General features: G+C 44.7%; 2 protein-coding genes across 2 annotated transcripts; one reads left to right on the forward strand and one right to left on the reverse strand.

The window, feature by feature from the left end:
- The first annotated feature begins 2185 nt into the window (after window positions 1-2185).
- Window positions 2186-3130, forward strand: LOC102957991 (olfactory receptor 10H3-like). Its single transcript, XM_007088622.2, has one exon. The coding sequence runs from the start codon at window positions 2201-2203 to the stop codon at window positions 3128-3130; it is 930 nt and encodes a 309-aa protein (XP_007088684.2). The 5' UTR covers window positions 2186-2200.
- A 7983-nt stretch (window positions 3131-11113) lies between these two features.
- On the reverse strand, window positions 11114-12073 carry LOC102958273 (olfactory receptor 10H1-like). The gene has a single exon (XM_007088623.2). It carries the CDS (start codon window positions 12071-12073, stop codon window positions 11114-11116), a length of 960 nt encoding a protein of 319 aa, XP_007088685.2.
- Window positions 12074-13320: the final 1247 nt, after the last annotated feature.

The following is a 13320-nucleotide window of genomic DNA, read 5'->3' on the forward strand; positions in this document are numbered from 1 at the left end:
CCGTTGCATTTCCCTTCCTTTGTCTCTCTGTCCCTCTCTCTCTTTTTTCTTATTAGCATGTTTTTATTGGCTCTTACTACACCCTCTGTGAGCTATCTCCTCATACCTTCGCTAAATTCTGTTTTATGTCTCGCTCATTTCTGTATCAGGCTTTCTGCTTCTTGTACACATAATCGGTCTCTTGTTAATTCTAGATTATATTCCCCAGTCCTTTTTTGTACAATGAAAATGATTTTTCTCACCTTTCCATCTCCCATCGACTGGATCCAGGATATTTTGTTGAACAGAAACACATCGTGCTGATGTTTTCATGTCTTTCAAAACCACCTCATGTTTGTGCTTCTGAAGTTTGTTTAAGAAGTCCTTCTCCACTCCTACATCAACAGAAGTATTTTCCGACACCTTCTCCTACTACCTTCAGGGCATTGTGTTTCATATTTAAGTCTTGAATCCACCTGGATTCCACTCGTGTGTATGACCTTAGGCAGAAATTCAGATTTGCTTTGCTTCATAAAAGGGCCAGTGTTCCCACCACGGACTCCTAAACCATCCATCTTTTCTCTTGGATTTGTGCTCCCACCTGTATCAAGTTTTGAATCACGCTGGGGTACTTTCTGAGGTATGTAGCCAACTTGATCGGTGTCTGTGGCTGCTCCAGGGTCACACTTGAAAATGACAATGATGTGTATCATGTCTATCATGGGTCTCCACACCTGCCAGGGCATTTCTCTCCTAGTTAACCCATTTTTTTAGAAGACTGGTATGGTTTTGCACTGACTTTATTTTCCAGAAGGAACTTAAGGAAACTTTTATCAAATGTACATTTGATTCACTGTAGCCGAATATGCAGGTATACTGATGATGTAATCATCACCATATTCGCTCATCCACCCGAGAGAGTGATTGTCCTTCGTGTATTCAGATAGCCATCGACATTTTTACTAATGGTTAACATTTCTGAATCTGGAGGTATTGCTTGTGTTTGATTAGTTCCTAGATATCGTACAACAGAAGTTTTCAAAGTGTGATATGAGGACCCTGGGGTCCCGGAGACCCTTTCTGGGGGACCATCAGGTGCTTACTTTTCCAATGAAGGTGAGGATGTATTTTCATCATATGCTCGACTAAAACAACATGTTGCCACAGGCTGAATGAAGAAGCAGAATGAGCATCAATTGGTCTCCAAATTTGTTAAAATGTTTTTTTAAAGCCACTCTTCTCACTAAATGTTAATTTTGTAAATGTACTTACTTTCCTAAAAATATGTTACTTATATTGACAGTTTGACTTATATTGCAGTTTGAACAGGTTGACCTTTCTTTCTTTCTTTCTTTCCTCTCTCCCACCTTCCCTCCCTACCGCCCTTCCTTCTTCCTTCCCTCTTTCCTTCCTTCCTTCCTTCCTTCTTTTTTTCTAGGGAGAAGAGAGAGAACATGTGCAAGTGGGGGTGGGTAGAGAGAGAGAGAGGATATCATAAGCAGACTCAATGCTCAGTATTGATGCCAACATGGGGCTTGATCTCACGACTGTGAGATCATGACCTGGGCAGAAATCAAGGGTCAGACCATTAACTGACTGAACCTTCAGGTGTCCCATGAATGTATCCATACTACATATTTTCAGACAATCTCAGTGTTAATTTCTAATATGGTGAAAACAGAGAGTTGTACTGCACCCAAACAGGAACCCATCAGAGTCTCACATTTTCTTGAGTGTTAAGAAATCACCAGACCACAATGTTGGCGAGCCGTGTCTTTATAGTTTGTGTCACCGTTGGGAATGTTATCTTAGTTTTGCTTAAAGCTTATGCTTTGAATGATTACTGCTGGAGTAATTCTGTGAGAAATACTGAGTGTTGCGAGCCAATCTTGTCTTCTGCAGACTGTGCTCTCTATTGCTGTGGTACCTTATGTCTTCATTCTTTACTTTTTCTGGGTGAAGGAGCATGTCTCTTTCCTTCCCATCCGTACATACCTTCTTTCTTGTTCTTATTTATAGCACCGCTCATGACTTTCAGTTCCATGCTAAAGAACAGCAGAACGAGTGAGTATCCGGGTCACTTTCCCAATCCTAACATACTGCATCTATAGTCTCCCCATTTCATATATTGCTGTATAGACTCATGATTGTCATGATGGTCACCTTCATTCCTCTTCTGATCTCACCAGATGCAGCACCCGTGCCTGGTCAGAACTATAGCATGGTGACTGAGTTCATCCTCGTGGGATTCTCTAACTTCCCACAGCATCTCCTGCCTGCTTTCTTCCTGCTGTACCTGCTCATGTACCTGTTCACGCTGTTGGGGAACCTGCTCATCATGGCCACAGTCTGGAGCGAGCGCAGCCTGCACACGCCCATGTACCTCTTCCTGTGCGCCCTGTCCACCTCCGAGATTCTGTTCACCGTTGCCATCACCCCTCGCATGCTGGTTGACATGCTCTTCACCCACCGCACCATCACCTGGGCAGCCTGTGCCAGCCAGATGTTTTTCTCCTTCACGTTTGGCTTCACCCACTCCTTCCTGCTCATGATCATGGGCTACGACCGCTACGTGGCCATCTGCCACCCCCTGCGCTACCATGTGCTCATGAGCCCCCGTGGCTGTGCCCACCTTGTGTCCTGGTCCTGGGCCGGTGGCTCAGTCATAGGGATGATGTCGACCCTGATAGTTTTTCACCTCACCTTCTGTGGGTCTAATGTGATCCACCATTTTCTATGCCATGTGTTTTCCCTCTTGAAATTGGCCTGTGGGAAAGAAACAGCCTCCGTCACCTTGGCTGTGATCCTGGTGTGTGTCTCAGCTCTGATGGGCTGTTTATTCCTCATCGTCCTCTCCTATGTCTTCATCGTGGCCGCCATATTGCGGATCCCCTCTGCTGAGGGCAGACACAAGACCTTCTCCACATGTGTGTCCCACCTCACGGTGGTCATTGTGCACTACAGTTTTGCCTCCATTATCTACCTCAAGCCCAAGGGCCCCCATTCTATGGACAGTAACACCCTGATGGCCACCACCTATATAGTCTTCACCCCCTTTCTCAGCCCAATCATTTTCAGCCTCAGAAATAAGGAGCTCAAGAATGCCATAAAGAAACGCTTCCAGAGAAAATTCAGTCCCCTAAGCTCCTGATGGCCAGTTGGTGGTGGGGAAAATGACAGTAGGGCTGGGGATGATAAGGTCCATCTCCATAAGACTGATGTAGGGATTCAATGTAAGAAAATACTGAGAAAGTATTGTTGGATGGGTCAATAGGTGTTGTATACATGCTGCGTATTTGCTTTTTCCAAGTTGTTTGTGCCTTTCTTGCATAGGTTCTAACAATGATGATCTCTTGTTTAAGACCCCATGTGATGAACTCCATCCCATTCTGTTTAAGAATGTGCTATCTAGCTATGGTTTGGAGGGAGATTCACATGGATGTGTCGGGCACTGATGCCCATGGTTTTTCTTGAATGGAGGATCAGGGGAAGACTTTCCTTTCTCTATCATAAGGATAAACAAAAGTAAGCATAATAAAAAATGCCACCAGAATGGGGGCTTTTATTTCAGACACTGGGTCCAGTGTTTTATATACCCCTTAATATAAAAATGTACAAAAAGTAAATAAACTATTTCTCTCCAAGAAGCTGGTTGACTGTGTATAATTGCTTCTGCCTTTGTAAGGGATAGAGTCTAAGGGATATTTTCTACCTTGATCTGTGTTGAGTGAAGGATGTCAGAATGTGAAGTGAAGGGAAAGAGGAAGAGACAGAGGAAGGGAGGAAGGGAGAGGAAGAGAGAGAGGGGAGGAGAGGGTTCAGTGCTTGGATAAGAACACACAAAATGTCAAAAGGGTGTTGCTATCTGGCATCTTATGGAAATCCTTTTCCATTTTTCCCCAATTACTTTCAATAAAACATAGATTTCTCATTCCCATATTTACTTGAATCTATCTGCGGGATGTGTTAGAGGGTACAGTGCTATCTCAAGATGGCACAAAGAAAGGCCAAGGGTGTGGGTACCCCTTCAGGCAGATGAGAAATGTTGGTGAAGGTCACACAACATGTGAAGGAAGGGGTTACATGCAACTTTAGGTCTGTCTGACTCCCATGCTGGGGTTTGGGAAATCATATGTCTGAGGATCCATAAGGGGGTCTTCTGTTGGTGTAAATTCTTACTTAAACTGTAGCCAGATATTTGAGTTGCAGGCAGAGGATGCTTCATAATAATAAACCTAAGGAGGGTTGTCGTCACATATGAGTGCCTGCTGTTTGCCCAATGTTGTGTGAAGGGTTTCTGACGCATTCATTCTTCAGACTCCCAAATTATTCTTTCTCCACATTTAGATATGACTCACGTCTATGCCTATTCATATTTTTGAAATGCAGAAAATGCAAATCTGATGGATAATTTGTCCCAGGCCACAATGTACACGTGTGTGCAGTTGGTGATCAGGAACCCACCTCTCAGGTGTCTGCAGAGAGAAGTGAGGTCGTGACCTAGAGGAGAAAGCTGTCATTAGAAGGAAGAGACCACTTTCAGGGAAGGAGGGCAGGTGCAGCCCTAGGCACACACCCCTTTCACACAGCCAGCGGGAAACACGGACTCCAGAGGAGTTTATGAGACACTTTGTCTCATGAACACTGACAACGAGTGCTTGGCAAAACCGGCTATGGCAGTTTTGGGGTTCCATTCATTATTTTGCTCATTATCGGTGTTACTGACGGATGCCCCCACCATTCCTAAGATGTGCTTCTCCAGAGCCTGTGGCTGCGTTCCCTTACCCAGCAAGAGGGAGTGTGCAGATGAGATGCAGTTAAGATCTGAGACAGGGGGATTACCCTCATCACCCAGATGGGCTGCTATAATTGCAAGTGTCCTTAGACAAGGGGGCAGGAGGGGCCAGAGACAGGGAGCAGCAGGGGATGTGACACCGGAAGGAGGAATCGGAGTAGCTGAGGCAGGAACCACGAGCCAGGGGATGCGTGGTGCCCTCGAAGCTGGGAAAGCAGGAGACACATCCCTCCCCGGATCCCCCGAAGGACGCAGGCCTGCTCACACACCTCATTGTGCCCAGTGCTTGCAGACCTCTGGGCCTGGGGCGGGCGGGTGCAGGGGGAGCCCAGCTTTGTGTGTGGCTATGACTGTTCCTGTGTACAAGGGTCATTTATTTCCACAGAGTGTGCGGGATTTTGCTAAGTTTGCTGGGGGGGGGAGGTAAACCCTCGGCTCTTGATGCTCTTAGCACTGGCACGTGGTGCAGAGACCTTGTGTGTGCACTGCAGGGTAGTTTGTATGAGTTATTTGCACTTAGCAGGATTGCCATACAGGACAGCACACATTGGTTCTCCTTTCCCCGGTTAACCTCCCCACTAGGATGCAAGCTCCTGGGGGCAGGGACTCTGTCTGGACACCATCACAGCTCCACCATGCTTGGCACACAGTAGGTTCTAAATAAATATATGTTAACTGCCTGGAAAACTCAATCTTGTGAGTAACTAATGTTCTAGTGCGATTACAATACATTATAGATTATAGTATGCTATAATTGTGTTGTTCCATTTTATAAAATACAATATGTATTGAACTATATATATTTTATACTGTGATATTGTATATAATATATATAATATACAATATTATATGGCAAATGTCAACACAGTATATAATATACTATATTAATATGGCATATATTAACATAATATATAATATAGTATATATTTCATATATTGTATAATATATATTATATTTCCATATATAAATATAATTAACATAATTACATGACATGATAACATAAAAAATAAAAATATATTTGATGTAAGAATATATTAAATAATTTATTATGTATTTTATATATTATTATTATTTTATTATTTTTATATTATTACACACTTTTAATATTAATAAAGCATAGTATTTTTCATACATAATGTATATACTTATGTTATGTATAAAATTTAATATAATTAAATTTTATAATTGTATATTATTATTACATGCTTTTAATATTAATAAATTATAGTATTTTTCATATGAATGCATATACTTATGTTACATATAAAATGTAATATAAATTTAATTTTATAAGCAATGATAATATGTAATCATTAATATATCATATAATAAAAACACAGTATATATTTTTATAATATATATGATTATATATTAATGTGATATTATATATAATACATTATCTGTTATGTATATTATATAATGTTATATAATATATTGTACAATAATAATTTTTAAAAATGTAATGCAACATAACATATAATATCATATTACATTATGTTATTGATTCATATGAAGATATTTATTATAGGAAGAAATAAGGAACCAACCCAACATTGGTTTGGAGTTTTGGGGAAGTACTGTTCTTTTTTTAAGTTTATTTATTTATTTTCAAAGAGAGAGAGAGAGAGAGAGCAAGGTGGGAGGTGCAGAGAGAGAGGGAAAGAGAGAGAATCCCAAGCAGCCTCCACACTGTCAGCACAGAGCTGATGTGGGGCTCAAATTCACAAACTCTGATGTCACGACCTGAGCCAAAAATCAAGGGTCAGACACTTAACTGACTGAGCCACCCAGGCACCCCTAGGAGCACTGTTTTAAAAACTACACAAATTTATTTAACTCATGTGGATAACATGGTAGAGTTTTGTATAAAAAGTGGAAAGCCACCACACAATTCTTACTAAGCTTGCACACAGCTCAGAGTTGATGTAGCATACAGGACATAGTGATTGTAAGATTTACAATATCCTTTCAAAAATGGAACGTCAACCAGCACCAGATTGTTCCAGTTCAACTTTAAAAAAATTTTTTTTAACGTTTATTTATTTTTGAGAGACAGAGATAGAGCACGATCAGGGGAGGGGCAGAGAGAGAGGGAGACACAGGATCTGAAACAGGCTCCTGGCTCTGAGCTGTCAGCACAAAGCCCAACACGGGGCTTGAACTCATGGACTGCGAGATCATGACCTGAGCCGAAGTCGGATGCTTAACCGAGTGAGTCACCCAGGCACCCCCCAATTCAACTTTTTAAAGATCCTAGCATAATTTTTTTTAACAAAAGACTAGACTTGGGTTTTTTCTTTATTTTTCCATTCTTACTTAGAAAAAGGACTATAGGTACTGACAAGCTCTGAAGTGGGACTCAACCCAGATGTGGCTGCACAGAGACCCTGAGCTCCTTCCACTTGGATTTTAAATAGTAGTCATAAGAATAATTATTATTATTTTGAATTCTTACTATGCACCAGGACCCGTCTACTAAGCACTTGAGGGGCATGATCTTACATAAACCCCAAGCAGCTCTGTGAAGCACAGACCATTATCATGAACAGCATATGGCCAAGGGACTGGCCATGGCCTGGGGGGTTGAGGGAGCCCCTCGAGGAAGTCCTTCCAGGCTGGGCTCCATGGAGACCCTGAGTGATGTCCACTGAGCTTTCTTCCCTCCTTCCCCAGAGGGACGGCCGCCATGCTGGGGCTACACCACAGTTCCATGTCTAAATTCCTCCTCACGCATTTCCCAGTCCACTGTAGTGGAAAAATCCAACGGAATCAATATAAAGGGGGGTGAGCTGTCAACGAGATCACATGCCGCTAACCTTTGGCACATTACCAAGCCAACTAGACATTTCGCCAGTAAAAAATCAGGGAGAAATGGGTACCCTGCGTGAAAGGAAAACAAAATGTTCAAAGTGCAGATAGAAAGTAAAATGTGAGAGAAGATTCATTTCAGGAAATGGGAACCAGAGAGATAGGTATTGCTGTGCTGATTTTTGAAGCTCCCTGAGTAAGAGTGGGTAGATCAGAGAGAGTGTCAGTGGCACGTTGGAAATACCATCTACGTATTTTCTCTCTTCCTTGGTTTCCTTGCCTGTAGCAAACAGCCAGCTCGTTAGAGGGAATTCTACCTGTCGCGTGGTGATGGCCCCTCGCGTTTGTTTGCTCCGCTCCACATCAGGGTGACCCAGGGGGAGGAACAATAGACTCCCAAGGCAGCAAGCCTGGTTCCTCCTGGGTCCACTTTGAAGTCAGATCTGACCAAGGTGCATTCAGCAGACCAGTGCAGCTCAGCAAGGTCATGACAATGCCACACATTCGTGGGCAGGTAAGGAAGAAGCCTTATAGTCGATGTCACGTGGAAACTGTCTAAAACCTAACACCTGTGTTCTCTGCACCACGTTCGTGTCCAGGCTCTGAGCCATCGGCTGTCTCTTTCCCCAAAGATACCATCACTACCAACAATAGGGTCTTCTCTCTCCCACTCTTTTCCCCACCCAGCAGAGCCCACAGCCTCATCAGGTGAAGCCACCGCTTCTTTCCTTGCCTTGCCTGGCTTCCTCTCTCTGTTCCACTGCTAATGTACAGAAAGAAACCTCTCTCTCTCTCTGTCTCTCTCTCTCTTTCCCCTCCATTCCCCTCCCCTGCCCTCTCTTGCCCTGCATCTTCACACCTAGTGCTCCATTTAGAAATAAGTTTATTCCTATGACTTCAAAGGCAGCAGGAAATTATAAATAATAAGGCATTTTTTGTTGGCACAAATTGCCTTCCTCCCCCCCCCCCCATTTTCAGGTTTTTAGGAGTAAAGAAATGCTATCTTAAAAGTACTCAATATAGGGGAATTAGGGTGGTTCAGTCGGTTGAGCGTCCAACTTTCGGCTCAGGTCATGATTTTCAAGGTTTTGTGAGTTCAAGCCCTGAAAAAAAGCTCTCTGTTGTCAGCACAGAGCCAACTTTGGATCCTCTGTCCCCCTGCCCTCTCTGCCCCTCTCCCACTCGCGGACATGCTCTCTCTCAAAAAAAAAAAATTAAAAAAATACAAAAATAATGAATATAGCATAATGCTCAATACATAGTATATATTCATATAGTGACTATTACTGTTACCATTGCTAGACCAGCATCAGTGACAGCAGCCCAAGAGCCAGAAATAATGCTACTGTTTGCTAATTCAATCCCACACATATGCGTGGGGTGACTTCCCTTTCCCCACATCCTTATAGAACCACAGGTATGGACAACCAATGGAAGTTCACAGACATGGTCATTTTCAAGGAGATGAACCCAGCCAAAACTAACATTCACCCCTACTTCACACTATGTTCAAAAATTAACTCCACGTGGACCAAAGACTTAAATGTAAGAACTGAAATTATAATGTTCTTAGAGGGCAACATAGCTGTGAATCTCTGCGACCTTGGACTAAGCAATAGTTTCGTAGACATAACACCAAAAGCGTAAGCAACAAAAGAAAATGCATAGATTGGATGTCATCAGAATTAAAATCTTCTGTCCTGCAAAGAATACCAACAGGTTCGTGAAAAGACAAGTCAGAATGCGAGACAATATTCGAAACTCACAGATCTGCTAAGGGCCTTGTAACCAGAAACTCTAAACAATTAGCCACAACTTAACAAAGAGACAAACAACCCGATTTTAAAACTGGGTGAAGTATCAAGGGCATTTCTCCAAAAACACACAGAAATGGGCACCAAGCATGTGATGAGATGCACAACGTGATTACTCATTAGGGAAATGCAAGTCAGAACCACCAAGAGATAAACTTCACAGCACAGAGATAGCTACGATGAACAGGACAGATAATAGCCAGTGCTGGCAAAGATGTGGAGACGTTTGAACCCTTCTGCACTGCTGGTGAGGATACAGAATGGTGCAGCCACTTTGGAAAAGAGTCTGGAACATTCTTCATAATTAAACATAGAGGTACCATTGCATCCAGAAAACCCACTCCTTGGTATATACGCAATAGTACGAAACTATATATTCAAGCAAAAACCTTGTACACAAACATTCATAGTGGCAATATTCAAAATAGCAAAAGTAGAAACCCTGAGATGTTCACCAAGCAATGAACAGACACACGAAGTCCAGTATGTCCACACAATGGAATAGTGTCTGGCAATAAAGAGGAATGAGGTTCTGGGGCGCCTGGGTGGCTCAGTTGGTTAAGGGTCCGACTTCAGCTCAGGTCATGATCTCCAAGTCCATGACTTCGAGCCCCGCGTTGGGCTCTGTGCTGATGGCTCAGAGCCTGGAGCCTCCTTCAGATTCTGTGTCTCCCTCTCTCTCTGCCCCTGCCCCACTCGCCCTCTGTCTTTCTCTCTCTCTCTGTCTCTCTTTCTCTGTCAAAAAAATAAATAAATATAAAAAAAAAAGATGGGGCTCCTGGGTGGCTCAGTCAGTAAGCATATGACTTCGGCTCAGGTCACAATCTCATGGTTAGTGAGTTCAAGCCCTGTATGGAGTTCTGTGCTGACAGATCAGAGCCCGGAGCCTGCTTCAGATTCTGTGTCTCCCTCTCTCTCTGTCCCTCCCTAACTCGTACTCTCTCTGTCTCTCTCTCAAAAATAAACATTAAAAATTTTTTTATAAAAAGGAATGAGGTTCTGATACATTCTACAACATGGAAGAAACTTGACATTATGCCAAGTGAAAGAACTCAGTCAAAAACATCCCCTAACATATACTCCCATTTGTAGGAAATGTCCAGAACAGGCAAAGTAGATGAGTGAGTCCCGGGGATGAAAGGTACAACATAGGGAATGTGTCAATGGTGTTGTAACAGCATTGTGTGATGACAGATGTATACAGTTGGCTGAGCATATGTTGTATAATTGAAACCAAGGTAACACTGTGTGGCAACTCTACTGCAATTAAAAATTTTAAAAATACATATTTTTTTGAAAAAAAGTGCTTTCCTAGGGCTGGGGGTTAAGGGGGTTGGGGAGGAAATGGGGAGTGACTGAATGGGAATGAATTTCTCTTTTGGGTGACAAAAAAATGTTTCTAATTAATCATGGTGAGGATCGCATAACTGTGAATATACTAAAACCAACTGAATCGAGTGCTTTAAATAGATGAATTATACGGCACATGGACTATATCTCAGTAATGCTGTTTAATTATAAAATAAAATTAATATCCAAGACACAAACCAAGGGAGGAAGAAGAGGAAAAGTTCACATTTATTAGTACCTGCTCTGCCATGGGTGTCATCACACAAATCTATACCATTCTCACTAGGTAAGCATTGTTAAGCCCACTGTACAGATGAGGGTATGGTCATCCTTCCCCTTCTTCAAAAACTGCCTCCACACTGGCCACTTAGATGCTGGAGGGATGGAGTTTGCTGAGGAAGGTCTTGGTCATGGCAGTCTTCAGCTCCTTGTTCCTGAGACTGAAGATGATGGGGCTGAGGAAGGGGGTGAGGACCGTGTAGGTGATGGCCATCAGGGTGTCTCTTTCCAGAGACTGGGGACCCTTGGGCTTGAGGTAGACGACAGAGGCAAAGCCATAGTGCACAATGACCACAGTGAGGTGGGACGCACAGGTGGAGAAGGCTTTGTGCCGGCCCTCAGCTGAGGGGATCCTCAAGATGGCGGCCACGATGAAGGCGTAGGAGAGGAGGATGAGGAGACAGCAGCCCAGCAGGGCCATGATGCACACCAGCCCCATGCCCTTGGCCACTACTGGTACATCAGTTCCACAGGCCAGCTTCAAGAGAGGGGGCACATGACATAAAAAATGGTGGATCTCATTGGGTCCACAGAAGGTGAGGTGGAAAACGGCCATGGTCACCACCAGCCCCGTGACCGAGCCACCTACCCAGGACCAGGCCACCAGGCAGGCACAGCCGCGGGGGCTCATGAGCATATTGTAGCGCAGGGGGTGGCAGATGGCCACGTAGCGGTCGTAGCCCATGACGGTGAGCAGGAAGGAGTGGGTGAAGCCGAACGTGAAGGAGAAAAACATCTGGCTGGCACAGGCCGCCCAGGTGATGGTGCGGCGGGTGGAGAGCAGGTCGGCCAGCAGGCGCGGGGTGATGGCCAAGGTGTAGAGGATCTCGGAGGTGGACAGGGCGCACAGGAAGAGGTACATGGGCGTGTGCAGGCTGCGCTCACTCCAGACTGTGGCCATGATGAGCAGGTTCCCCAGCAGCGTGAACAGGTACATGAGCAGGAACAGCAGGAAGAAGACGGGCAGGAGATGCCTTGGGAAGGTGGAGAAGCCCACGAGGATGAATTCGGACACGGAGCTGTGGTTTCGGCCCAGCATGGCGGCCATCCCTGGGTGAGGAGAGAGCGAGGGCGGCCAGGTGGGCAGGAGCTACAGGTGTGTGCTGAGCCCAGCCTGGGAGGACTTCCCCGAGGAGGTACCCCCTCACCCCACAGGCCATGGCCGGTCCCTCGGCCACAGGCTGCTCGTGACGATGGTCAGCACTCCTCTGAGCTGCACGGGGTTCATGGAAGATTGTGGGCCTCAAGTGCTTAGCGCTGGTCCTGGTGCGTGGTAAAAACTCAGTAAAAAATAATACTGACAATTATTATGACTACTGCTATTACCATTATTGACTCCATGTACAACCACCAGGATTTTCTGTCTTTGAGCATGCGGGTCACTCCATGTTCTCCCCAACTTGTGACTCCAAATCCTTCCTGATTTTAAGAGCGAGCTACTCCCTAACAGCCAGCTCAGCTGGAAGTCTCGTCTCCTACGTGTCTTGGAGAGGACGTAGGCTCTGGTTAAATCTCAGCAGTATCCCTTACTAGCTCACCTGGAACATGGAATAATAATGCTTATTCCACACAGCTGCCGTGGCACGTAGGTGAAGGGATGCACATTCGGCTCTTAGCTACTGTGGTTGTTGTGCGGCCTGACTTGCGCGAGTCCCTCACAAGGACATGGTCTGACTGGCATCACCAGAGTCGCATTCTCTGACCCCTGCTGTATCGCTGATCATCTCACGATGCCATTCTCTGAATCCCCGCCCCTCCTTGAGTCCTAGCCACGCCGCTATCCCCAACCTCCTGCTTCCTGGAGCAAGCAAGGCTCTCAGCTACAGGTTCTCCCGCATCCTTCCCCAAGTGACAACAGACTCACATCTGGCCCAGCTCCTCGTGAAGGTAGCTTTCCTTCCAAACACCTGCTCCATCTGGTGTCCCCTCTCTGTCTCTCTGCTTTCCTTTCTCTGCCACCAACAGGCTTGATGCAAAAATGCAACATTTTTTTTTTTTTAATCGCAGGATGGATCAACAGATGAGTAGATAAATGAAAAGTGGCAGGCCCATGTAACAGGATACCAAAAGCACAACACGTGGCCCATGCTACGACACGGTTGAACCTCAAAGACATTATGCTGAGCGAAAGAGGCTAGCCACAAAGACCGCACATTGTAGGATTTCGTTTATTAGAAATATTCAAAGGAGATAAATGCATCAAGACGGAAAGCAGACCAGTGGTTGCGGGGGGGATGGGCGCAGGATAAGCGGACGGTGACTGTTAATGGCTTGTAGATCTCCCTTTGTGCTGGT

Source organism: Panthera tigris, chromosome A2 (genome assembly GCF_018350195.1).
Source record: "Panthera tigris isolate Pti1 chromosome A2, P.tigris_Pti1_mat1.1, whole genome shotgun sequence".
Classification (NCBI taxonomy): Eukaryota; Metazoa; Chordata; class Mammalia; order Carnivora; family Felidae; genus Panthera; species Panthera tigris.